Genomic DNA, 27,969 nt, shown 5'->3' with positions numbered 1-27,969 from the left:
TCCTATTTCTCTTCCTAAACAGGGGCTGCCACTGGAGATAACAACTCAGGGAGCCAGGGAAGCCTCCAACCCTTCACATCCAGAACAGTGACAGGAAGGTTTTAAGAAATGGAAACAAATATCATGGATTCAGCATTGGAAAAGCAACTGGCTGTGAGATGCAGAAAATCCCCCCAAGTGAGTTGGTGCCTTATTCCAGCATAAACCTTCCACACCAGAGAGAGGAGTAATTCCCAGTAATTCTGTAATTCCCAGTGCACGTGGATTTCTTACCAGCACCTTCGGAGTCGGAGGCAAACCATTGATTGCTGGTTTCTGTGGGAAGAAAGAAAAAAAGATCATAAAACCCCTCCTGTGCACTGATCAGCTCGAGAACACGACAGTGACACCAGCCCCAGAGTCCCAACACCTACAGGGAAATCTCTCTTCTCCTTTTTCCGTGGCAGTTGAGGGATTTGTCCGGGTCCTTCTGCGTTTTCCTCGATGTGTTTCAGCATCCCATTCCCATTGCCTGAAAAAGAGCCCAGTGATGGTTTGCAGCTTATTTGACAAAGTGAAATAGAAAATCTCCTCTCCCCTGTGCTGGGCTGGAGAGGAGGAATGAGCCCTGACATTCCATAGGCACATCTCAGGGAGCTGGACCCTTCCCAGCACAGTGTCCAGGCTGAGCTGCACAATTCCCGTTATCCAAACATTCCCTGGGACAAATCCCACTGAGAATAAAGCTGTGGCAAGGTCCTCCCCACACATTCATTGTTTTTCTCCTGCTCCTGCAGGCATCACAGTAATGGGACTGACTGACTGAGTGGCCTTGTTTCGGGAACAACATCCCCACCATGGGGCAAAGGCTCTAATAAGAACCACACATGGAAAAAGGAAAACTTTGCCTCGTGATCAGCTTGTTTTAAAATATTTTCTACTGGGAACAGCTGGCTCTGGAAGCAATTCCTCTCCCAAGGCAGCTTTAGCACAGGTAAGGCATTTACCCAGGTCGCTGTATCTGGCTGTGAGCAATCCAGGGCTGCTGATGCTGCTGGTCATGCCCATGGGGCAGGAATCTGCTTGGGGCCCACAAACTGGGATGCTCTGTCTCCTGTGGGCTGCTGGGGCTCTGCTCTGGGAGTCTGGGAAGTGTTTTATTGTCTGGCATCTGTTGTCATCTGGGAGGTTTTCCTCAGGGTAATTGTTCATCCTGGGCTGCAAGGAACCAAAGAGGGGAATGGTTATTTGGGAAATGTGAGGAATTGGGAATGGCACCTGGGAAGGATAAACCTCAGAGAAGTTAAATTGAAGTCAGACTGCTGCTATATAAAAATGTGTCAGCTTTTGTAATGTGAGTGTGATTTTGGGCACCACAATATAAGAAAGATAAAAAGCTCCCTGGTGAAAGGGACAGGACCTGAGGGAAGGGCTGGAGCTGAGCCAGGGGGGGTTTAGGTTGGATTTCAGGGAAAGGTTCTTCCCCCAGAGGGTGCTGGCACTGCCCAGGGAATGGTGACATTCCTGAGGCTGCCAGAGCTCCAGGAGGGTTTGGACACTTCTCCAAGAGATGCCCAGGCTGGGATTGTTGGGGTGTCTGTGCAGGGCCTGGAGCTGCCCTGGATGATCCCTGTGGGCATTTCCAGCTCAGGAGATCTGTGGCTCCATGAAAGTAAGACATCTGACAGCAGAATAATTTCAAAGGTTCCTCTCTGATGGAGTATCACAGGCAGAATGCAGAACAAGAGGCCATCCCAGCCTGGCTAAATCCCTCAAATCCCACATTTCTCACCTTGGGAGGCAGCGGGGGTGGCCCAGCTCGCTTTAGTGTCGATCTGCAATGAAAAGGACAGCAGCTGTCTCAGTTAAACCAAACCCAGAACTCCTTGAGGACTGGAAATAAGATTAACCAGAGGCACAGAAAAGGCAGAGCAGAGCTTTGCACACACAGGGTTAAACCAGAATTGCAAGAGCAGGGGAGAAGCTCGTTAATCTCGTTAGAAATGTTGGTTTTTGATGAACTCCAGTTCTTTCATAAATACCAATGTTATAGAGCAATCTGTGGGGAAGGATATGCAAAGTTTGTGAGTGAATAAACATTCAGGGACTGGATCTCAGGCTGCAGGGACTTTAGACAAGGGCCTGGAGTGACAGCACAAGGAGGAATGGTTTTAAGCTGGGAAAAGGCAGATTTAGGTGAGATATTGGGAAGAAAACCTTCCCTGTGAAGGTGGGCACCCAGCACAGGGTGCCCAGAGCAGCTGTGGCTGCCCCTGGATCCCTGGCAGTGTCCAAGGCCAGGCTGGACAGGGCTTGGAGCAGCCTGGGATAGTGGAAAGTGTCCCTGCCTGTGGAAGGGGTGTGGAACAAGATGATTTTTAACGTCCCTTCCAACCAAACCATTCTGGGATTCCATTTTGCAGCCTTGATTTTGGACCAGACAAAGATTCTGCCACCTGAGCTGTGCAGGATCATCCTGTCACTACCAGGCCTCGCTCATGGCCGATGGATTCATCAACATAAAATCTGCTTTTGTGTATCAGACACTTCCACAGGAGCTTTGAAGTAACTCAGGAAGGCGAGCAGGGCAGAAAGCAGAGCTTTGGGATTTCTCCTGAGGATCAGGGTAGGAGCCAAGCGCGTGTTTGGCCTGCGAGAGCAGCCAGCCCTCGCTCGGTGAGCGGCAAAGCCTCCTGCAGCATTTTGAGGGAAGAGGTTTTGGAGCAGAGCAACTGTACAGGAAGGAAATCCACTCACTCTTCAACATCTTCACTCCCATCGCCAAATTTTGTGAGCAGTCCCCTAAGGCAGAACGTTTATAAAATTAAGAGCTCAGCTCTGAGGTCGACACGTGCAACTCAACCCATCCCTGATGTCACTGAGTTTCACAACAAGCATCTCCCAGCCCTTTCCAAAATAAATCATCCTCTGCACTAAGCCCTTTTCCACTCTGTAAGGTCCCTTCCTTCTCCTCACCCCCTAAAAATCACTGGATCTCTCTCCCACACCATCAGCTTTCAGTTCCCTACCTGGCATTTCAAATATTGTTGAAATGTCAATAACAGTACAATATAAAAAGAGAAAAAAAAGAACAGAGGAGGTTACTGGGAGACAAATGGAGAAAAGCCTTTAAAGGGAAGTTTCCTTATTTATACATGTACAAAAAAGACCCAGATTGTTTCTCACTACAGTGGGAATTTTTGTTTCAAAACTACTCCAGGGAGAAGAAAAAAAAAAGAAATTGTGGCTAGAGGATCAAAGCAGCACTGAAAATATAACCTTGATGAAGAAAAAAAAACCTTGATAAAATTTTGCAAAATGGCAATTTTCAAGCTGTGTCTTTAAAGGGCAATGACCAGGACAAGCCAGCCAAATTTGGATTAATGTGAAATATCCCTGCAAGTCACTTCTGAGGGAAAGCAGCAGACAGCTGCCAACAGGAACTATTAAAAATTTAAAGGAGAAAAAGTCTTTATTTTCCAAAGGTTCTTTCTGCCCAGAGCAGCTGTGGCTGTCCCTGGATCTCTGGAAGTGTCCACGACCAGGCTGGACAGGGCTTGGAACAAGCTGGGATGGTGGAAGGTGTCCCTGTCCATGGCAGGGGTGGAACTGGGTGGGCTTTGAGGTCCCTTCCAGCCCAAACCATTCTGGGATTCTATGGAAATCATTAATAATAAACACCTCCATAATGCAGGACATTTTTACAAAAGTGATTTTAAAATGCTGCAGTGAGAAAACCAAGGGATCAGCTCCATCACCAGCTACACATTCTGGTATTCTCCTTTCCAGTCAAATAATTCCTAAGTCAAAGCAACCCCTCAGCATCCACTCTGCTAAAAGCCAAAGGGCATGAAAAGCCAGGACCCCCCAGCACACATCCTCTCTGGACATCCCAGGGATTACTCACAACTGCTGGGACTGAGGAGTTATGCATTTCCTGTTTATCTTTCCAACTGGAAGTGGTTTCCAAGTGAGCAGCACGGATTCACCATCCAGGACTGCTGTCCCTGCCCTCCTTCCAAAGGAATCTGTACCTATTTATTGATTTATAGCCCTGGGAATGTTTGCTGCAGCTTTAGCACAGCCTGCTACAGACAAAGCCACAGGAACAGGATCAAATCCTTGAGTCCCTGTGCCAGGAGGAGCTCCTCTCCCTCCCTCCCTGCTCCTGGAGCCTGCAGAAACTCCAGCACTCCCAGCAAGGCTTCAATGCACAGCTCTGCAGGGTCACACCAATAAACCCAGGGCACGGGGAGGGGAGGGGAGGAAAACAGGGCAGGGGAGAGCCAGAGCCCCCCAAACTCCTGCTCCAACGAGACTGGGAGCAGGAAAATCAGGGTGTTTAAAAAGGCTCAAATGCTGGCAATCTCCACCAGCTTTCCAGGGGGCTGTAATGTCAGCTGACAGCTTATGCAAGGCTTTTATCTGCAGAAAAAAAAGCCAGAGAAATTCACTGTCTGCTGCTGAGTTCCAAATAAAGATGGGAAACAGGCCCTTTGAGCTGAGCAATGATTTGAGCCCAGATATCATCTTTCCCTACATCTGAACCTCCACAACTCCTGACTGCAAATCCAGGGATTGCCTTTAAAGGCAGAATCCACATTTTAGCAGCAAAAGGAAGGTACACACCTAAAAAAATTCAGTCCTAACTTGGAGAGAGTTGTGCTCCTGTACTTCAGGCCTGCTTTATCCCAGGGAAACCAGCTAGAAACACATCTTTCCCTAAAACATTTCACCCCAAAACACTCCATGGCTGAGTTATAAATGACACCCACAGCAGGAGGAGTGGTGCAGTGTTACTGAGCTCAGTAAAACTCAACATTCAGAATCGGTTTCTCCTTCCCTTTCTCGAGTTCAGGGCTGTGCACAGGCCTTGTCACAGGATGTCACAACCACAGTCACGGCTCAGAAGAGAAGTGTGAGGCCAGAGCAGGATCCTGAGCTCAGCTCTGCTGCAGGAAATTCACTGTGCCTGTGTTATGTCGCTGTCCTGGTCGTGCATTTACACTTCACTCCCCACCTACAAACTTAAAACAAGCTACTGCTGGTGGTTGAAAGAGATTAAAAGTCACTCTCCAAGAGAATTGACCAAGCAGAAGAAAGGCTGCACACTGGGTAACATCTCCTTAATTGATCAATATTAAACTGAATCATGGCTTATGGTTTGTTTTTTTTTAACAGAACTCATTTTTCCTTCGGTTTCATAATCAGTCACAGAAATAAAAGTTGGTTTTATCTGCACTTACTTGTTGCTTCCATCAACAAAAGGATTCCAATGTGAAGCAAAGTCATTGCCAGCTGCCACAACCTGAGGGTGCAGAAATTGTCATTTTATTTCCCCCCTGTCAAATTAAAGTATCTTAAAGTACCTTTCCCACCCCACACAAAGAGGCCTGAGGGATTCCTCAACCCTGCAGAACAATCCACAAGCAGTAAAATCAAATTCCAAAGAGAAATAACACCTTACAAACTATAAAGCAATTATTGATAACTTCTTGAGTTAAAAGTAGCACCTGGAAATGGTGTCATGTCCAGATCAAGGAGCAATAAGTAACAGGAAAACAAAAATTTATTGTGAAAAATGCAGTAAGGGTCACTTAGGGAACTATAAAAACATTTTTCCAGCAAGCTGCTAAGGGTTGAACCACAAAACATTGAAGGTGCTGTGATTTTAATAAATAAAGGAAACCCAAACTTGTCCTCACCATTTCATCCCGAGCTTCTGTTTCTTTCCGTAGGGGGGGCTCAAACTGCAGCTTATCAACTATAAAATATAATAATTTCATAATTAATACACACAATCCTGCACTGGGATCCTTTCAGTGCTCACTACAGTGAAATGCAGGCAGGAACAGCTCTAAATATTGTGTACACAACTCTGAATTTGCCTCTCAAAAGAGCAGCACTTCACTATCAGCCTCAGAGTGCTCCAACCTGCAAATATGACACCCACAAGAAAGGCCAAAAGCAAATACCAAGTGACAAAAATGAAATTATTTAACCACTTGTCACTTTGAAATGGATGGGAAAGAGGAGAAAGAAGTTCTTGAAGAGCAAATTTCTCAGTGTGTGATGCAGGTGGTGCAGAGGAGCTGCCAGAGTGTTGGTGCTACACCAAATTTGATCAAACCTGGAGATAAAACCATTTTTACCTTCAGCAATTCAGCTTAAATCCATCTGAGCAGTTTATCAATATTAATGCTAATTTTAGTTTTGAATAATTATTATTGAAGATGCACATGCTCCTTCTCCAGGGTCTGCTTCCCAAATGGAAAGAGATTTCTGGGAAGGGAGTGAAATTTTGAAATTGGAGGACAGAGTTGAACAAACACTCTGGAAAGGAGATGTGGTCAAATAAAAATGAAATTGAATAAAACAGAAAATTTGAAATGGAGTGACTACAATCAAATGCACAGAGATGAAATGAGGTGCAGTGGAAAGGACCAAAACTTGTAAAAATTATTCCCATTGCATTCCCTAAAATTAGGGAATAAAGAGACAGAAGAGAAACAGAAGAAATGAAATTTCAAACAAAAACCAAAATGTGTTACAAAATGAAAACAGGAAAAGCGAATGGGATAACACAAAGTGCAGGGAAATGGACCAAAGCTTGAAATTCTTCCTTTCAGGAAAGGGAATGAAATCTTGAAATTAGAGGACAGAGTTGAACAAAAACTCTGGAAAGGAGATAAGGTCAAGAAAATTTAAATTGAAAAAAAGAGAGTATTTAAAAGGGAGTGACTACAACCAAATGTACTGAGATGAAATGAGGCACGGTGAAAAGGTCAAAACTTGCCAAAATTATTCCCATTGAAATGCCTAAAATCAGGGAAGAAAAGTAAACAAAGAGGAGATAAACAGAAGAAACAAAATTTAAAAAAAAAACCCAAAAAAACCACAAAACCAAACCTGACAAGAAGTGAAAACAAGAACGGGACGACGCCGAGCGCGGGGAAACGGACCCAAGCTTGCCCAGCTGATCCTCACTGCAATCCCAAGATTTCACTCCCTTTCCTGAGACAAATCCCAGCCCAAGGAAGGGGAAAGCAGAGCAGGAACTCACAGTTTATCTCGGATGCCGTCCTCTCCGCCCGGATGTTCCTGTTGGTGGAGCGGATGGTGTGGCGGATAACGGAGTGAGGCTGCAGGGAGGGACACGCAGGTGAGGGAGGAGCATCCAACAGCGACCAAACCAACAAGAACCAGCTGCTGTTTGAGCTTCAGTTTTATATTCCCAAAGCAAAGCAGCCAGTTTTAAGGAAAAGCAGAGAATAAAAGATGTTCTCACCTCAAAATCGTCATCGTCCACTTCCCCGTAGTGGGTGTGGTTCTCGGGGTTGTTGACTTTGTCCAACAACTCAACTGCTAAAGACCTGGAGAGACCAGGCTGCCCCACAAAGCTGTGCTGTAACCACAGGAAAGAACAAAAAAAAGGAGTTTTAACCTGAAATTAACAGAGAACTTTCAGTAATAAACATTTAACAGAGTGACTGATTTTTTTTGTGTGTGTTTTCTGCAGGTTCAGGTGTTGTTTTAATGACTCCTTAATGCTGGGTTTCCTAATAACATAAATATGGGAACACCACGCTCTGGACCAACTTGCAAATTAAACTCCAATCAAAGAAATAATTACATTTGAACTTCATTTTTTTACATCAGGTTTTCAGTTGAATTTGGGAAAGCAGAAGTGCATCAAGAGCTGCTGAAATTTTTGGGAGTCATGAAAGTCCAACTTTTACACAGCTCCAAGGCCGAGGCAGCCACTTGCAGGAAGGCTGGGGTTGAGAACATGAAACCAATTTCTATAATTGGCCAAAAATTGTATAAAAACATGTCAAAACACTGAACAAAATCCACTTGCTAGCAGCTGATCAACGTGTTTTGCCTTCAGATTTCACCACCTGAGTTATAAGATTAAAGAAAATTGGTTCCCCTGTGGTTTCCTGCTGATTTGTTCCTCATTTTGAAGCCAAAGATCCCTTCCTGAAGTCACCAAATGTCCCCAGTCACTTACAGAGAGAAGCCTGTCTGCTGTCGGTCTCTTCTTTGGATTTTTTGTAAGTGCTATTTTGACAAAATTATGGAATGTTGCTGACCTTAAAGAAAAAGAGGGTTTATGTTGAATTTTTCAAGGTGTTATTGATTTTAAGACAGTTGATAAGGAGATTACAAGAGGGTGTGATAAAGCAGAATATCGTGCAGGTATCTCACCTCAGGTTTGAATAATTACATTTTCAAGTTAATAAAACAGGGGAAAAAAAACCCCATTTGATTCATGGAACTTGCATGGAAAACATTTTGGTACAGAAAATAAAGCAAGAATGGCACCAGGAATTTCTCACAGGGTAAAGAAACCAGGAAAGGATTAAAGTGCCCCATGACAGGAAATAAAGGGAAAGGATAAATATTTTTCTTCTAGAACATACAAAGAGCACCAAAGAAGGGTCTCTTCTTCAACAATAACAAGTATTTTTCCCCTTTTTCTATAAAATTAAATATAAATAAATATCTATAAATAAAATGGTTTGAGAGACCTCAAGGATCACATAATTCCAATAAAATATGGATCAAAGGAAGGAGCTCCACCTACCATTTTGCTTTTTCCTTTAGCTTTGGCGGTTGAAAATTACTTTTTGACATTAAAAACAGAGCCCTAAATGGAAAGAAAGGAAAATTATATACTGTGGAAAAAAGCAATAATAATTTCATTCTAAAATCTGAATACTTTAACACTTTATGGTGAGAATCATACTGGTGAAACTGGACTCGAGTTTGCACTGGGTTAAAGGAGAGACAGAAGGAATTTGCTGATTTTATCTTTAAATAAAATATTTTTAGTGCCATAATCTTGTTAAATATTAGGGTATGGCTTCCCTAGTGGTTTCCTATCACCAGTGAATCTGTCCCTCTTCTTCATCAGATTTTTGATTCTGGAAACCCACAATGGTTTGGATTGAAAGGGACCTTAAATCCCATCTCATTCCAACCCCCTGCCATGGGCAGAGACACCTCCCACTAGGCCAGGTGCCACCAAAAATGACCAATTTCCAGATTTTGATTCCAATTTCCATTCCAAATGCAAGATTTTAGCAGACTGATGCTTTACAGACAGAATGAATAATCATTCATTGAAGCAATCTCAGTGTGAGTTTCTCCTTCAGCGCTCCAGAGCAGCATCAATGGAATCCTGACAATTCCTGCTGGGATTCAGGAAGGTGCTGGAGCCCCCCAGGAGCACAAACCTCATGGGGTGGAGGTCGAACATGGGTGGCTGCAGCTCTGCCAGCTCGATGGCAGTGATGCCCACGGCCCAGATGTCGCACAGCTGGTTGTACCCCCCGTTCTTCTCCACCGCCGCCACCTCGGGGGCCATCCTGCAAAAGCAACGCTTGAGTTCCTGCTCTCCAGGAGAACTGCAAACCCTCAACTTCCAAATTGCAAAAATTAACTTCCTAGAAGTCATTAGAACCCAGCCCAGCACAATAACCATTCTATCCCTGCCCCTCTGCTGTAAAAGAGGTAAAAGAAAGGAATTAAAATCTCAAAAAGTTCTAGGGACCAGATCCACATGAAGGCCTCCACCCCGAGGGACATTATGCATCCAAACAACATGACCACTTATCATTATTATTATTATTATTATTATTATTATTATTATTATTATTACTATTACTATTACTATTACTACTATTATTACTATTATTACTATTATTATTATTATCATTATTATCATTATTATCATTATTATTATTATTATTATCTAATAATGCTTTATCCCAAATACTAAAAATACAATTATCCCAAATACCAAAAATACAATTATCCCAAATAACCAAAATACAATTAGTAATCACCACAGGTTTTTTCTACTTTCTCTTGCCCCACGTTGGGCGCCAAGAAATCGTATTTGTTTTAGTCTAGGGTAAATTTGGGAGAAAAACTTTAAATGGGGTTTCTCTAGGAAAACAAAATTTAAATTACTTTTTTTTTTTTTAATTGGTTTGGGGGGAATTTTTATTTTTTTTTTGGAGAGAAGTGCAAAAAGTTGTTTATTTAACAGAAATTGAATAATATTAAACAATAAAATTAATTAAAAGCTAAAGAGAAGCTCTGTCTTGCTGTTTGTTTTGCAGACACTTCAGTCTAGGAGTAGGATGTGGGGGAGTGATTTTTTTTAAACACAAACTGTTTTTTGGGTTTTTTTTGTTTTTAGAGTTAGTTTTAAAGGTGTAGAACTTAATATATAACATAAACTAGGTGATTTGGGATACTAGTATTATAAAGTTATTCTAGGACATTTCACTCTTTATTTTTATATTGTTAGCTTATTATTAAAATTAATGTATATTTTAACTTTACAACACATACATTATGTACAGATAAAGGTATTTATTTATGCACATACCAAAATAAATAGAATTAAATGAAATGTCTAATTGTTGGATGTGATGGGGATTTATAATTTGAAATATCTCGTATTCCCCCCAAGAAAGAGAGAACGGGGGTGTGGGGAAATGAACAGGAGGAATACAAATATTTTTATTTTTAATGGAGTAAGGAAAGGATTTTATGTTCAGACTGTGTTTTGATCATTACAGAAATACTTTTAATTTTTTAATTAACATTACACACTAATTTAAGTGATGTATTTCAATATTATTTACTTATGATGTATTTCAATATTATTCCACAAAGTATGTATTTCAGGGAGTTATTTTTTTGGGTTTATTTTCCCAAAGCTCTGGAAATATCTTGGATCTAAGGATCTAACAACAATTAATGTGAACTTTGTATGTTTTAAACAGTGGGTATAATCTTTTGCAATGTCTGACCACAAATTAAGGGACACAAAATCAATGTGCTGAATACAACATAATAAAAACAAACACAAAACACAAATAAAAGTCACATTAAAGAGCAAGGCAGGGACACAAAGTTCTCAAAAGCTCCCTGAGGATCTAAATAAGCATCTTAGGAGAGGGGATGAATCTGGATCACCTCTGGATCACCCCACTCCCAACAGGGAATCACCCTGAGATATTGTTGGGAAGCACCCAGAGGTGATTTGGGAGCAGCATTCCCAGGAAATGTGTGAATGAACAGATGCCTTCAGCCCTCCTTCTCCAGGGCAACAACAATTAAAAGCCATTGTTTGCCCAAAAACACCATCCCAGTGATGCCCAAACCCAGCTAAATTTGCATATTAATCCAGCACAAGGTTTACAGTGATTATTTGCATATTAAATGGTGCCTCCGTGCAGACATTAATCGGTAGAGATGATTAAAAGATAAGTTTGAAAATCTGGTTTCCTTTCTGCACAGAAATCAGAAAGACATTATTTTAGTCAATAAAAATGTAAGGCTGAGAAACTAAATAACCATTGGTATCCTCCCCAAAAAGGGATAATAATCTGTAAAAATAAAAGTGGGAGAAACAAATAAATATAAATGTAAATATAAATATAAATGTAAATGTAAATGTAAATATAAATATAAATAAATACAAATATAAATGTAAATGTAAATGTAAATGTAAATGTAAATGTAAATGTAAATAAATATAAATATAAATATATAAATATAAATATAAATATAATTATAAATGTAAATGTAAATATATATAAATATATATAAATATATATAAATATAGATGTAACTATAACTATAAATTTAAATATATTAAAACACTGCCTCAAACATCAAGTAGCTTTTTTTACAGCAACAGATCAGCTCCAATCAGTGCTTCCCAGATTTTTACCCTTTGGGCATTTCACTTGGAATCAAGGGAATTTATGTAATTTCTTTAGCCATATGTGTGTATTTGAGGATTTTTGGCAGAAATTCAGGCTCAGTTTTGCAGCACAGCAATCAAAGTGGTTTCTTACCAGTAAGGGGTGCCAATAAAGGATTTCCTCTTTGCAATAGTGGCTGTTATTTTTGCTGCTACCCCGAAGTCAGCTGGAAAATAAAATCAAACCATCAGAGCTTTAGAAATCACAGTTATAAAACCCCAATCTTCCTGTTTTATGAAAGAACAATCACGTGTCTCATCCAAATTAAAAATTCATTAAGGGAAACAGTTGAAGATTAATAATAGGATTATTAATATCTTTTCAGTGACACTTCAAATCAAAGAGTTTTCTTTCTACACACAGCTCCTCTCTTAGATCATTTTTCCATCTCACAATACATCAAGCAGAGGAAATTTAAGAGGAAAAACAGCATCATGCCTTGGAAAAGGCATTTTTTGTGTGTTATTTCTGGAGGAACTGTGATGGGACATCTGTTCTCTGCCCTGGAGGTTCTGTCTAGGGGTCAATCATCCCTTGCTTGAACTCTCACACATCAGCTGCTCTTACAGAGCCAAAAATCATTTAAATCCATTTTGGTTTGATTGATTGGTGGCATGAAAGCTGGAGGATAACTTGGGAAAATCCAGCCAGGCAAAAGGCAGCTACCACCGTGTACCTAAATCTGATTTAGGGAGTGGAATCTCCTCTCAGTGTCAGGGTTTTATTCCTATTTTTTCCTTCTTTAGACAGCTCTCCTTTTCCAGCACAGCATTCCCACTTTTCCACACCTGCAAGGCTCTGGAGATGCTCTCCCAAACAGGAGATCCTTGAAGACTCTGAGGGACAACTGCTATCCTGGCAAATTCCAAGAAAATCTGGGGGATTTAAAGGCTGGGTGGCTGAATAATTAAATTCTCTACAATTTCTTGATAGAAATATATATATTTATATACCCAACTGCCATCCTGGCCAAGGATAAAAATTGATATCCAAGTAATGGCAGCTTGGAAAATTCCAAGAAAATCTGGAGGATTTAAAGGCTGGGTGGTTGAATAATTAAATTCTGTACAATTTCTTGATAGAATACAAAACTTCTCATCTCCTACATAGCCTAGCCATGGATACACACTTTGTCATCACCTTCTATCATCTTTTATTGCCCCAAATAATCATGGAATAATTTAGGCTGGAAAAGACCTTGATGATATATTATTATTATTATTATTATTATTATTATTATTATTATTGTTATTGTTATTGTTATTATTGTTATTATTGTTATTATTGTTATTATTGTTATTATTGTTATTATATTATCATTATTATTTTAGTATTATTATTAATAATAACAATAATAATAAAAATAACAACCATAATAATAACAATAAATTATAAATTATTATTGGACTGCAGCCATTCCCCATGTCCCCAAGTGCCACATCCACACGGCTTTTAAATCCATTAATTCCAGATTCCAAATTCCAAAGCTCAGGCAACTCACCCAATTTAACATCTCCATGGTCTGTCAGGAGGATGTTTGCACCCTAAAACAAAAAGAATTAAATTTATTTAATTAAATTATTTACCAGGAATATTTTGCCTGTACTTGGGAGTGTAAGATCAATTTCTCAAGGTTCCAAGTTACCTTTATATCTCTGTGCATTTTGCCCTTCATGTGTAAATAAGCAAGACCCTGGAAATAAAAGACACAATGAATTATTCATTTCTTAACATCCTACAAAGCCAGTTCCATTTAATAAATTTATTTTTTTTCTATCTATTTTATTTGAAAGTGAAGACATTTGAGATTTGCAGATAAGGGATGCTTCATCTTGTATTTCTTTGCTATCAACAGTCATAAAATGAAAGAGAATTTTATTTATCTGGTTGCAGCATTTTACCCCCAGACATCATTAAATTTACTTCTGCATGGTGGGCAGGCAGTTCAAAATTTAAGCAAACATTTGCACTGTATCACACCAGAATTTCTGGGTCATTTTTATTTTATTTACAGTATGGAAAATAACAGATTACCATGGTTAATTGGTTTCTGCTTGATTCCCAATAGAAGTGCTGTAACTGAACTAATTTTCTATATCTATTTATATAAAATAAACACTTTATTGTGCAGAAGTACATTACCTGTAGGGTTTCTCTGCACACATAAGCAATTTGCAACTCTGACAGAGGTCCTGTTACTGGAAATAAAGATTCAAAAATTAACTTTGCAACACAGAGCACATAAATTAACATTGTAAAGCAGCCAAAAAGTGATTTGTCCATGCCAAAGTTAAAGGCTGGTTTTACATGATCTGTATTGTACACTGAGCTGAAAGGAGGGGTTTGTTTGCTTGTTTTACAGAAAGGCTTTCTGTAAAATAAAAAACAACCCTAACAACACCATGAAAGAAGACAATAGTGTGAAGAAAATCTGTTTTCACAGAATCTAATTATTATTTTCCCAGTGATTTTTGTAGTATTCTGTATTGTCAGCAAACTTAAAAGTGACTTCTGCTAATGCTTTAGTGGAATAAAATATTCTTTTATTCTGCTAAATAATAAAATAAATAATATTTCATATCAGGGACTCTCTGAGGGGGCTTGGAATTGTTTTCAGGGGTTTGTATTAAATAGGTGAAAAATAAAGCAGAAAGAGCTCAGGCATCCAAAAAACCAGTGTTATCATTTAAAGGCAGAGCCACTGTTTTTCCAACAACTCCAATAAATTATTCTACAGCAGCAACAACTCCAGATGAAACCTCAGGGAGGAAAATAATACAAGAGTGAGATGGTATTTCACAGGGGCAGGAATAAGAGTAATTCTTCCCCTTTGAAGATCAAATTTTGAGATTTCCCAATGAAAATTGCTTCCTCACCCCATGCACAGTGCCCATATCCAACTGTTCTCCCATAAAATGTTAAATATTCAAATTATTATGTCAATAACTTTTGACATATTTGAATAAATATAAATTATATTATATATTATATAATAATATATATTACTATTATATAGTACTATATAATAATATATAATTATAATAATATATAATAAAATATAGTAAAATATAGTAAAATATAATAAAATATAGCAAAATAGAATGTAATAGAATGTAATAGAATAGAATAGAATAGAATAGAATAGAATAGAATAGAATAGATATCATATCATATAATGCCAAGTTTATTCAAATATTATGTCAATATTAAAATATGAATTTTAATATCAATTTTTTAACCTGGAAAGTTCTTTCAAAATCACCTGACTGTAGCTAAAAAACATCATTTATGCCCCAAAACCCCTCACAGCAGTGCCAACTGTTCCCTGTAGGTTTATTATTCATTTTTCTTTTGGCAGAAAGCTTCTCAAAGTAAAAAATGTGAAAATAAGTGTTCAAGTACCGTGGTAAATGTCCTGGAGGGATCCCCCACCACAGTATTCCATGCATATCCACAGCTTCTCACGGCTGCAAAAACAAAATTAAAACACAGACATCAGAAGCTGATTGATCTGGATGCAGAACAGAGTTAATCACTATTATTTTAATTATTTTCTATTAGTTTTCATCACTCTCTGTTAAAAATACACATTCTGATGCAGCAGTTACACTGTTGTTAATACAAATTCTTGTGTTGTTAATATAAATTTTCATGTTATCGATATATATTTTCACCAATTAAAACAAAAATTTTATGGCAAAGTCCCTGAGAAATATTTAAACGTTATCAAATATCAAAGGTGGTGCTTTAACTGAAATATATCTGCTATTAGCATAATTACATTAAATATCAAATTAAACTCGGTGTTTCAGTCTTAAATTGAAATTACCTCATTATATCTAAAAAAATTCTTCATGCCCTCCAAAATGGAGAATTAGAAATTCATTTAATTCCAGTTGAATCCATTTGGGCTGCAGGGATTATTTAAATGCAGCCCCTCCAAGAAACCTAAAGATGAAATCTCGTAAAAGAAAAAAACCAAGCAGGCAAATTGCAGATTTATATTCCCACAGAGCCAATGGATAAATGGCAGAATTCCACAAAAATGGAGAATATTCCCTGATTTCCTGTATAATCTTTAATGGAAGGTGCAGTGAGCTGACACCACCTTGATTCTGCCTCTATTTTTAACCAAAACTGTGAAAAATGAAAAATCAGCAGCTTGGATTTTTAACTCCCCAGCCATATTTTCATAGCCCAGACAACTCTAATTAAATAAAATATCCAAAGGCAATTCTGCTCTAGAGAAAAAAAAAAAAAATTAGCTGCTTTTCTATTAGAACTGATAAATGTGTGAGTAGGACTGGATATCCAAGAGTCTCCAAGGGAAAAATTTCTTTCTGTTCCTAGTGATAAAAATATTCCAGCCTTTTGGCCAGCAGAGAGAACAAAATATTAGTCACTTTTATTTTTTAAATTGGGTTGGCTTTAAAAAAAAAAACAACCAACAAAACAAGAGCAATTCAACCTCTGGAAGAAGATTTAATGAGGATCCAAGGATTAAACCAGACTGGGACTGTTTTAGGAGAGAAGCAGCAGGAATAAAATAGATAATATTTTAGTATTATATATTTATTATATATTATAATATTTAATATTTTTATATCAATAAAATTTATATTAAAAATGGGATTTACCTGAGATAACTCCCAAAATAGGCGACTATGTTGCAATGTTTGCATTCTTTAACCATATAGATCTCTTGCTGTATCAGTGAGAAGTCATCTCCTGAAAAACAGGAAACAGCCAGGGTTACATCAGGAACTGCTGAACCTTCTGAGAGGTCTGGAGGGATGTAAAGAAATTTGGGAAAACATGCCAAGGGCCTGGATCCCGGCCAAACCCTTCTGAGCCCATCACCCCCAGCTGAATTCCTTGTTCTGTGCTTTTGTGAGGCTGATTTGTGAGAAATATTGTGAGAAATATTCCTTGAAGATCCAGAGAGCAGGGCTGGTCTGAGAGTGATCCATGAGTTCAGAGCGCTCTGGGAAAGCAGCACAGGGATCCAGGGAAGGAATAAATTCAAAATTCACTCTTCAATCTTGATTTTCATCCAGCTGCTCCAAACAGGAGTGAGGATTTTTGGAAGCTTATTCCAGAAAGGCTGGAAATGTGGAGCCCACATTCCACAGGGTGGTTATGAGGAATATTTCATTCCCAAGGGACCTGGATGGAGCTGACTCAGAGCTGCCTCATTGGCACATCCTAAATATCTTTTTTTGGAGGAAAAAAAAGGATCTACTGAAAAGTCCATTATGAGCAGGGTATGTTTCTGCCACTTTAACATAAAATGGTATTTTTTTATAAATTAAAAAAGCCATTATTTCAGAGATGCAATTATATTTGTATTTCTATAGATAATAAATCCCCTGAGAGAACTTCCCCCAGAATCCTGCACTCAAACCCGGCAGCTCTGCTTTCATATTTTCTATATTATGAACTTTATTCATCCTTTGGCATGGAAGCACAAAGGGGAATGGCTTTAAGCTGAAGAAAGGGATATTTAAATGGGATATGAGGATGAAATTCTTCTCTGGGAGGGTTGTGAGGCCCTGGCACTGCGGCTGCCCCTGGATCCCTGGGAGTGTCCAAGACCAGGCTGGACAAGGCTTGGAGAAACCTGGGATGGTGGAAGGTGTCCCTGGGCATGGCAGGATCTGGAATGGGATGAGCTTTAATGTCTCTTGCAACTCAAATTATTCTGGGATGTTTATTTTTGTTTAAAGTTTCCCCAGTAAAACTCCCTCCTATATTAAAGTCAGGGATGTCCAACCCAGAAAACACAAAGTGCTTTATCCTGTTCCCTTTAATTTAGATGATTTTGACAAGTCCAAGAGGACTCAAGCACTGCTGTAAATTGAATTCTTCATGTGTTTATTTAAGTAGCAGCACAGCTAATATTTTTTAATAAGCTCTTTTAAAATAGATGTTTATATTTGCTGAGCTTTGAGGCAGCTTCCCTGAGAACAGTGTCACTGGCAAAAGTACCAGTGTGTTATAAAATAAATTATCACAACCTTTATGTCTCAGTGCCTGCCAGGCTTTTATTTAAGAAAATAACTACAAAATACAAAGGTAAAAGGGAACCCACTCACAAAAATCCACCCCTGACTGATTTAAGTAAATCCTCAAGGGCTTCTTGATGTTGAATTATATGGAGGAACACTTCACTGGGGCAGGAAAACAGTAGTAGAGAAGTTTCAAATGTCAAGAGGCTTTTTATAAACACCAGTAGTATTTTTTTAACCAATAAAAAAGCGAAAAGGCAACACAACTTCCATAAATTTAGCACAAATTTCACACTGGGCTTGGTTTAGGGGTTACCTTGCAGCTACAACTTTGCTTGGATTCACACATCCTGCTTATAAATGATCACTGTGAGTGAAGGATTCCTGGGTTTAGAGAAGTATGGAATGGGTTGGTTGGAAGGGAACTTAAATCCCATCCCATTGCAGCTCCTGCCATGCCCAGGGACACCTTTCCCTATCCCAGGCTGCTCCAAGCCCTCTCCAGCCTGGCTTTGGACACTTCCAGGGATTCAGGGGCAGCCACAAATTCTCTGGACACCCTGTGCCAGGGCCTCACAACCCTCCCAGCCAGGAATTCCTTCCCAAAATCCAACTTAAATCTACCCTCTCCCAGTTTAAAGCCATTCCCCCTTGTTCAAAGTCCTTCTCATTCATTTTTATAAGATTCTTTAATTCGAGTTTAAACCTCGTGGATTGATTCCTCCCATTTCTCCAACAAAACTTCCTCAGGGAAATCGTTGAATTCTCACAGACAACAACTGGAGCATTCTCAAACTACTCAAGTATTTTCAAGAAAGTCAAATCTAAACAATGTTGAAAGCAAAATCTTCCCACCCCACACTGAAAAAATTCCATCTTTCTCCACTCCCCGTTGTCCAGTGCCAAATCCCAGTGGCCTCTTCAAATCAAAGAATCCTTGAAACATCAGCTGCAGCCTTTCAGCACAGCTGAATCTTGACCCATGTGAAAATCATCCCCAAAACAGCAAAACCTTGGAAAAAAAGCTGAAGCTGCACATGGATTGCGCTTCTGAGCGTGGGGCACCAGCCAAGCTGTTCTAGGAACTGTGACTAATGGGGGAAAAATTAAGGGAATGCAGAGATTTGGGCTAGAAAAGGTCTGACAGTGAAAAGATAACAACCTCCATGCATATAAAATATAACAAGGAAGTGGGGAGAAGGGATAATCTGTCTCCAGTTTTGTAATAGGACAATTAGCAATGGGATTAAATTGCTTTAACCTACATTCCCTGTACAGATGAAAAGGTTTTCCTACTGGAGTAATATCAGGGATGGGAATCTGTGAAATTTCCAACAAATGAAATAAAAAAAAAGAAGAAAATGGTCACAAAAACCCACCAGAAATGACTTGGAATGATCCTGGCTGTAGCAGAGGGAAACAGCAAAGATGATCCTGTGGTTTACTATTCATAAATGAAGAATTCATGCAAGAAATGAGGGTTACTTATAGAGAAAGGGGGGAAAAAAAAGGGTTTGGAAGAGAAAGAAGAAAGGGAGCAGATTCAGAAGTAGCAAACTCATGGAAAGAAGTTATCCATGAGAAAAGTTTGGCAAAAATATGGAGGAAATTATTCTGAAAGATGAGACACAGAGATAGGAGAGAAGATGTATAGCTGCTCAAAGATGACAAGAATGAATACAAAACAAACCAATTCAGAATTTCCAGGCAGCTGGAGTATTAATCTTGGCAAGAGATGCTGGAATAGGGCAAAAATTAAATATCCTTGGATAGCAGGGAAAAAACCAGACAGAATTTGTAGAAAATACTTCAATGAGAGAGGAGACAGCAAGATAAAAAGAATTAGACCAAAGGTGACAAAATATCCATACAAAGAGATCTGTTTTAGCTGTCAGGGATTTGATGGTAACAGGGAATTGGGAAAATTGGGTTTTGCCTGCTCACATGTTGGCAGTTTTGGGAAGTGTGGCACACCAGGTAGGAACATCCATCAGGGGAATGCTGCAAGGCCCACGAGCAGGGATTGAGTCACTGCAGCCTCCTCAGTTTTTGTGGAATTTTACCTCTGCAGAGAGGGACACAATGGAATATTCTCCTTGGACAGATTATTCTGCTTGTCCCCAGCTGGCAGGGAGGGGACTGCAGGAAGCCACAGCCCTGTTGTGGGGTGGGATCTGAGCTCATCCCAGAAGCTGAGCAAGGTAAGGGCTGTGGGTTCCTGCTGTCCTGTATCATTTATTCATTATAAATCTGTTTTTAAATGGGAGATCACGGAGGAAACTGGTGGCACATCAAGAGCTGTGAATTATTCTACTTGATGAGCTCATCCCTGTGAGAGGCTGGGAGAGCTGGGAATGTTCCCCTGGAGAGAAGAAGGATCCAGGGAGAGCTCAGAGCCCCTTGCAGGGCCTGAAGGGGCTCCAGGAGAGCTGGAGAGGGACTGGGGACAAGGGATGGAGGGACAGGACCCAGGGAATGGCTCCCAGTGCCAGAGGGCAGGGATGGATGGGAGATTGGGAATTGGGAATTCTTCCTTGTGAGGATGAATTGTGGCTGTCCCTGGATCCCTGGAAGTGCCCAAGGCCAGGCTGGACAGGGCTTGGAGCAGCCTGGGATAGTGGAAGGTGTCCCTGCCATGGCAGGGGTGGAATGGGATGGGATTTAAGGCCCCTTCACACCCAAACCATTCTGTGATTCTATAATTCTATGCAGAGCTGGAATGTAGAGAGATCCTGCCAAGTTTTCCTGAATGCAGAGCAGATGGAGAGCATGGGAAGGCTCTGATGGCTCCAGTGCCTATCACACAGCACTCCTGGGCCTTTGGGCATTCCTGATCCTCATGGTTTTTACTCAACTTTATTCCTGCACATATTTTCACGTGCCCCACTGCTCTGAGTGGTCCCACCCAGCAAGAAGACCCCAGGTCACTTGTCACAACTATTGCTGCGAAGAGCTGTGAATCCAAAAGGTGATTTATTGTGGGAGAAACTCCTCAGTTTTGTTTTAAATTGGTTTATTCTGCATCATTTCAGAGCTGCATCACGGGGCTGGTGCTGTGTGGGAGCAGAGGGAGGGACAGAAGTGATGGCACTCAGAGACATCCCAGTGTCACCAGAGGGTGGGACACAGGCACATTTGAAAAGACCAGACCTTCAAGGTGCAGCACTCCTGTCCACTCCCTCACCCACCACGCTGAATGTGAGAATGGACATGGAGATGTCATCCCAAACCTCTCCAGGCAGCCTGAGCTGGGATTTTTAATACTATAATGAAGATTGAAGATTTTTAATACTATAGGTAACATTACAGATTATAAATATAGATATATATTATTAAATATCATACATAATATATATTATATAGTATAATATATATAATAAATAGTATATTATAAATATATATTTATAATTTATATATTTATAACCTATAAATACAGATTTTTAATACTATAGCTAACATTTGCAATTTAAAAATGAGATGACATCTAACAGCAGGATTGGAGGGACACTTGTAAGGGATGCTGAAGGACAAAAAGCAGGGTCAAACCATTGCAACCCTGGGACCATTCCTCAAACATTTCTTATTTCAGGTTCAGGCTGTGCTGATGAAAGGGCTTTCCCAAAATGCAGAATCCTTCATCCTGTTTTATCCATATCTTCTATATATTTTTTCTATATGCTGTTTTATGCAGACTGCTTTTCACAGGATTCATGGAAACCTGCAGTCTGACAGAAAAAATTTAAATCCTCCAAACTTGAAACTTAAGAAACTTGATTCCAAGCAGCTATTTGGAAACAGTGATGTTTCCACCAGCAGATTTTCCTGCTGGGCATGGAGCTGCCAACTGCTAACCACTGATGGTCTTCATAATCTCTCTGCTGATACAAAACATTTCTGAGGGTGATGTGCTGCCAGGAGCTCCACAGCAAGGAGCACACAAGAGTTTGGAGTGTTCTGGTCCATCACCAGAACAATTTCCCTGTGGATTTTCTCTTCTGCCCTGCCTGGGTCCAGTTTATGAGCAGCAATCTAAACATCTAAGTGATATTGCCCAGAGAAGCTGTGGCTGTCCCAGTCCTGGAGGGTCCAAGGTCAGGTTGGACAGAGCTTTTTAGCAACCTGGGACAGTGGGAAGGTGTCCCTGCCCATGGCAGGACTGGGATGATTTTTAAGGTCCTTTCCAACCCAAATCATTCAGGGATTTTGGGATTCCTCTCTCTTGGCAGTTTCTTTTCCTCCCTCCTTGCCTTACCTACCCACTGCTGTACAGCTCAGTCTTTCATTTTCACTCTCCCTCTTCACTATTGCTATTTTTCTTGATGTATTTTTGCCAAATGATTTGTTCTCCTAATTCACCCCAAGTGTCACACTCTGCATTACTTTCCAAATAAAATGTGTGACTTTCCAGCTCCTTCCCTACTTGTAGCACTTCCTTCCCCCACCACAACCTCTTCTGTCGACTTCCCCATCCCAGAAACTCTGTTTTAAGTGAAAACTTGCACTGCCTGGATCCTGCTCTGGATCCACACATTTCTTAAGAAGAACGGTGGATTATAGATTCATTATAAGGATGCAAAGTAAAATCTGACCCCATTTCAACAAGTTGAATGTAATTAAAATGTTTGGCACTCTGGATTTGAAGTCCATGCTGCCTCAGCTTTGCTCTGTGTGGGTTTGAGCAGCTTTGAGGCTGTGGCAGCACCATGTGGGACATGGAATGGGAAACACAGGCCACATTCCAGGCTTTTGAATGCCTGGAACCTCAGGCACTCGGCCCCAGACACGATCCCAAACCCAACCAGGCTGCACAGCACGAGGCATGGAAGGTTTGTGCCGTAATGAGAAGTTATTTTCATATTTCTTCAACCCCAGGTACTGCCAACAGCAGTTCAAGCCCAGCAGGCTTAGTTTAAATCAGCCTCAGGCTTAGTTTAAATCAGCCTCAGGCTGGTTCTTCTCCACAGCTCATGTCATCCTTAGGGAATTGGTTGTATGGAAAATGAGGCTGCCTTGTCCCAGTCCCTGGAGGTGCTGGGCTGCCAGTGCAGCTCTGCTGTGCTGCTCTCGTGGTCCAGAGGGGCCAGACCCCCTTCTGAGCCCGACTCAGCCCCGTGGCCGTGCTCCTGTGTGCAAAATCTCCTTCCTGAGCTGGCTGAAGCACGGGATTCAACACACACCTCATGAAGCAGACCTGGCTCGGAATGCACCGAGCACAGCTCCTCACACCTCTGGATGACTCTGCCTCCTCTGTGTCCAGTTGAAGATCCAACTTGAAATAGGTAACTGGCTATTTCTGGGATTTCAAATGGAAAATGCAATCATTGGACCAAAAAAACCCAACCAAACCCAGCGGTGAGATTCTTCTGTAACCTCGCAGAAGGTGCTGAATGTGACAGAGGGCATTATTTATCCTGACAGCAGTATTTAAAACAGACATTAGCATATTTAAAAATATTTTTTATGATATCCTTTCTCTCAGGGAGAAAGTTCCATGGCTGCAAAATCCACTGGCAAATAATTCCCTCTTTGTATTGAGTCCCCTCTCAATTCATCTGCTAAACCCATAGAAGGAAGAGGCTTTAGTGTTTCAGACAGTTTTGGCTGCTATGCTGCTGAGTACAGTTGGATTAGTTTCTGAAATAGAATTGGCTCCCAAATTATCTGAAGCATTTGTACTCAGGGAATGCTGGGAAATGTCATTAGCGTGCCATAATACTTTTGCCTAATGCTCTCCAAAGTCTATGCCAAAAAAATTAAAAAAAAAAATAAATAAAAAAAAGGGAAAAACATTATTTTGACTCCAAGTGGTGACTGTGGGAGCAGACCTAGAGAACTGCCCCAAATTCAAATAAATTAATGACAGCAACCTTCGAAGCTGAGTTTGTTTTCTTTGTCTGGAGAGGAGACAAAGGTAAGAGCTGATGAAATAAAATACAGATCCATGCTGGGATCTGTTTCCAGCTGGAGTCTCTTTGGGTACTCGCTCCCTACCTGCAGGAGATGAGGGAGGAACAGGAATAAACCAGGATTCCCCCCTGCCATGACAGGAATATCCTGAATCTCCTCAAATCCTGCCATTTTACTGAGTGCAGTTCCTTCAGCTTTCATTCAACACATTCCTCACCTCCTCTGGACCATTCTCTGCTTCAGAGTCTTTTGCTCCCAATTCCCATGTCTGTGGATTAATCAAGTGTTGAGTTTGGAGCTCTTATTTTTCCATCAGCTAATTAATTGTCATCGATGAGACACATCCTCCTCCTCCTCCTCCTCTCCAGAAGATGAAAGGAGGAGGAGGCTCCTCATCTTCTGGAGCCAATTTCTCCACTGACTAACTTAGGGAATTTATTATTAATTTTATTCCAGCTGTGCCCTACTGTGTGAGAGGAACTTGTGCTGGTGTCTGGAGGGGCTGCCCTTCCCAGGAAATCACCACAGGTAATTCCAACAGCTCCTGACCTGGTCCAGGAATTGATAGTGCCCTGCAATTTACAGTCTTCAAAAACCACTTAAAACCCTTAAAATTAGTCAGAAAATTCAAGTGTGCAGCAGCCAATTATTAATTTCTTTAAGCATCTGGAGTATTTTGAACATGAGAACTAAAAAGGAATAATAAATAAGTAAATAAATGCTATGAATCCTCCTTCAAAACCAAACACCCAGCAAGATCCCTGCCAGGAGGCTGTGGGTGTACATGCAATGGATGGAGATCAGGTTGGCAACGTTTAAAAGAAGATGGATTAAAAAAACAAAACAAAACAAACTAGAAGAAATCACTTCCCTGTGGTGATCAGACCAAAATAATTAAACAGAAGACATGGTCATCAGTGCTAATTAAAACTGGGGCCAGAGTCTTGCATTTATCACTGTAGTGCTTAAAGCAGCACCCAGGAAAGGCAGAATCCTGCTCCTCCCTCAGTTCCATCCACAGAGGATTCGGCCTCTGCTTCACTTCAGCTTCCAAAACAGTTCTTCAAATGCAGAATAACACCAGGTACACTTCATTTGGATTAGCTGACAGAGGAAGTTTCTCACCTAGGTAGCAGTAGGTTATTACTGTCCTTTTTCTGTCCCTAAAGCATTGCTCTGCCTCGCCACAGCCCTGCTGGGGAGAGTGGTTTGCTCTGCACAGCCCCACTGCCCCAAACTCTGACCACAGCAGCATTTCAGGGTTTGTGGGATTCCCACTGCCTAATTAACCTTATCACTGCAGTCCACCTAATAAACCCAGGCCTGCTCTGCCAAGGGCGCTGAGCAGTCACAGTCACACAAAGGCAGTGGTTCTCCCCTGAGTCTCCCCTGCTTTTTCTACCTTCAGCCTTTAAACACATTTCTTTTTCTGCACAGAACCAACCAGAAAAAAAAATGAACTCTCCCCTCAGGCCCTTCAGCCTTGGATGGTTTTTAAGTTCTCTCCCAGCTCAAATCACTCTGGGATTCTGTGACCCTTCCAGCATAAACCATTCTAGGATTCTATGGTTTCCACCCAGGACACAATTTCAGATTTCAGCTGTCTGTACAGATTAAACTTCAGCTCAGCAAATCTCCTGGGCATCAAGAGAGATCCCCTGGGTCTCCTGCTTTTAGGAGTGGCAGAAACTCCACGGGGAAGTGACAGTAGGAGCCATCCTCCTCCCTGAGCACAGCTTAAAGATGACACATCCAAAAACAGGGCTCTGGTTTTCCCAGTGCACCTCTGGTGGGAGTTAGGATCACTGCCTGATCCCTTCCCCCTTTCAATTCCCACAGCCCACCAGCTCCTCACTGCCTCAGAGCTCACAATTTACCATCTGTCCCTAATCTTCTCTTTGTTCTAACAACACGTTGTAATTGCAACATCTCTTTATGCAACAATTGATCAGGCAGATAAGAACAAACAAGGAAATAGTGAGCATGACACAGCCAAGAGCAGTGGTACATCCTGCAGGGCTTCCTGTCATCTAACCACTGAAACTATAAAAAAAAAACAACCCCAAACACTTCTTTTGTCTAGGACTTCACAGTGGGTGAAAATAAACACATGGAAAAAATGAAAATGCGATTCAAAAATACAGGAAAGAATGTCAAACTTACCAGGCTCTAACTTGATTATTTTTACAGCAGCCAGTTCTCCTGTATGAAGATTTCTAGCCTGAAATGAGAGAGTTAAGATATATTTAATCATCATTCAAAGGCACTTCACAGTCTTACAGGTTGTACAAAAATATGATGTTGTCTGATACAAGTATAATGCAAAGCTGAGACCAACGTGGGTGAGGATAATCTGGATTTGGAATTAGAACAGCAACAGCCAGGTTGGAATTGTGAAGTGCTCCTGGCAGTTCCTTTCCAGACTTTAAAACATCTACCAGCCAATTACAGAACCACTGAGATTGGAAAAGCCCTCCAAGGTCATCCAACGTGTGACTGTCACCACCTTGTCACCCAGCCCAGAGCACTGAGAGCCACATCCAGAAATTCCCCGGACACCTCCAGGGATGGAGATTCCAAATCTCCCTGGGCAGCTCTTTTCAATGCCTGACCACTCTTTCGAGGAAGAAATTCCTCCTCATGTCTGACCTGAACTTGGAAATGAGAGTTCTCATCTCTCAAACACCGTTTTTAAGGGAAGTTTCTGGCACTCAAGGATGCACCAGGGGTTCACCCATCTCATGGTGCTAAAGCCCAGCAAAAGTGGAACTGAGAGGGCAGGAGAGGCACTGCAGAGACACCAGGGATGAGTCACAGCAACAACTTCACCCTGCCAACTCCTTCCTTGATCCCCACAATCTTCCTCCTCCTCTTCCTCCTCCTCCTCCTCCTCAGAAGAAGCAGCAGCTCCAATTAAGAATTTACAGAACTGTCCTCTCTGGATATGCTCCAAATTTCAGCTGAGAATTCAGTGCTGGAAGAAAACGTTACAGGAACCTCAGATATAGAAAGTTTTAAGAGAGGATTTCAGGAACACTTTCTAGTAACTAAATCATTCAGGCACCATCAGTACAACTAAACTATTATTCAGGCACACAACCTGATTTAATTAGGCACTGTGGCTGAACATCCAAGAGTAACAGGAGTTTAATTCCAATTGTTTCATTCTTACCCTAAAAAATATGCAGAGTTTTCCGAACAGATGAAATCTGGTGAAGAAGTGGATTAGAGAAAATGGAGGGAAAAGTGGGTTAAGTTAAATCAATTTGGATTTAAGATGAGGATGTAAAGGAAATTTGACCCTGTGAAGGGAGTCATTATAGAAAGCTCTTCTCTTGTGCATGAACAAGAAATCTTAAAAAGAGAAAAATCAAGAGTTTGAAGGATTAACCCCTCAGTTTTATCAACACTTAGTCAAGCTTCAAAATAGGGAAAGGCTTTCCAGGCAGGAAAAAAACCAAACCAAACTGAACCACACCAAACCCAACCCAATGATTGGCCTTTCAAAGTCCTGCAGTGCTAAGACATGAGATGGGTGCCCAAATGCAGGCCAAGGACTCAAATATGACTCAACTTGATCTCAAAGAGAACCTGAACAACTCTACAAAGGACCCAAACATCTGCTGACAAAATCAGAGTCATCTGCAAACCACAAAAAAAAACCCATTCACCACTTCTGAAATCACCTTCTCACACAGGTGCTTTTAAACCACAGCAAAATCCTTGGTGTCCTTCAAAATATAGAAGGAGCAGGTGGATTCCAGTGGGATGAAGGATTGGGATTGCTCTGGTCCTGTTACACCAGTGTGAAACAGCAGGGAACATTTGCCTCAGTGAATCCAGGGATGCTCCACTATCCACACTTTTATCCAGGAACAGAGATAAAGTCGCCTGCACCGTTTCCAGCTTCACTTCTGGAGCATGAAAAGGATCGTATTCCTCACAAACATTCCTTTTCCACACAAGCAGTAACTGCCACTGTCATGCTGAAGCCTGAAGGAATGGATGGAGTCTGCCAAAGGTCTGCTTGGCTGGGATCTGAAGGTTCAGGCTGGGGATCACTGCAGTTCCTGGCTCTCAGCTCTCACACACGACACAACTCCACTAAATCGTGTCCTGCTGCTTTCCAACAGCCCCATTAAGCTCATATATAATCTATAGCTTGGACAGGGACTATTTTGGGTTTCAACCATCAAACTTTGCCTGCTGGAACACTACAAATTCCCCGCTGGGTTGATATTTATGACCTAAACTTATCAAGTTGTCTGAGCCACTGTGTTTTT

At 40.9% G+C, this 27,969-nt stretch overlaps 1 protein-coding gene and 1 long non-coding RNA gene across 5 annotated transcripts in view; one reads left to right on the top strand and one right to left on the bottom strand.

Moving 5' to 3' along the window:
- MAP4K5 (mitogen-activated protein kinase kinase kinase kinase 5) overlaps positions 1 to 27,969 on the bottom strand; it is a 57,524-nt gene that overhangs the window by 12,248 nt on the left and 17,307 nt on the right. For 2 of the 4 annotated variants that reach the window (XM_086892365.1, XM_086892367.1), the window contains 19 exons: positions 25,850 to 25,907; positions 16,409 to 16,499; positions 15,174 to 15,238; positions 13,914 to 13,969; positions 13,417 to 13,464; positions 13,273 to 13,315; positions 11,865 to 11,937; positions 9,222 to 9,353; positions 8,570 to 8,632; positions 7,994 to 8,075; positions 7,268 to 7,384; positions 7,043 to 7,121; positions 5,685 to 5,743; positions 5,226 to 5,287; positions 2,737 to 2,781; positions 1,772 to 1,814; positions 987 to 1,197; positions 414 to 511; positions 274 to 315 (listed from right to left, as the gene is read on the bottom strand). In XM_086892365.1, the coding sequence (XP_086748491.1) occupies positions 274 to 315; positions 414 to 511; positions 987 to 1,197; positions 1,772 to 1,814; positions 2,737 to 2,781; positions 5,226 to 5,287; positions 5,685 to 5,743; positions 7,043 to 7,121; positions 7,268 to 7,384; positions 7,994 to 8,075; positions 8,570 to 8,632; positions 9,222 to 9,353; positions 11,865 to 11,937; positions 13,273 to 13,315; positions 13,417 to 13,464; positions 13,914 to 13,969; positions 15,174 to 15,238; positions 16,409 to 16,499; positions 25,850 to 25,907 (1,467 nt within the window). The remainder of the gene's footprint in view (positions 1 to 273; positions 316 to 413; positions 512 to 986; positions 1,198 to 1,771; positions 1,815 to 2,736; positions 2,782 to 5,225; positions 5,288 to 5,684; positions 5,744 to 7,042; positions 7,122 to 7,267; positions 7,385 to 7,993; positions 8,076 to 8,569; positions 8,633 to 9,221; positions 9,354 to 11,864; positions 11,938 to 13,272; positions 13,316 to 13,416; positions 13,465 to 13,913; positions 13,970 to 15,173; positions 15,239 to 16,408; positions 16,500 to 25,849; positions 25,908 to 27,969) is intronic. The other 2 variants (XM_086892368.1, XM_086892369.1) reach the window with 1 other exon arrangement.
- Positions 150 to 6,534, top strand: LOC147652801 (uncharacterized). Its single transcript, XR_015287831.1, has 3 exons — positions 150 to 177; positions 777 to 973; positions 2,403 to 6,534. It is a non-coding gene; the product is annotated as an uncharacterized LOC147652801 (long non-coding RNA).

This window comes from Cyanistes caeruleus, chromosome 6, assembly GCF_971803275.1.
Source record: "Cyanistes caeruleus chromosome 6, bCyaCae1.hap1.1, whole genome shotgun sequence".
NCBI classification, from domain to species: domain Eukaryota; kingdom Metazoa; phylum Chordata; class Aves; order Passeriformes; family Paridae; genus Cyanistes; species Cyanistes caeruleus.
Note: the sequence above shows the minus strand (reverse complement) of the source record. Positions and strands in the feature narration are given on the sequence as shown.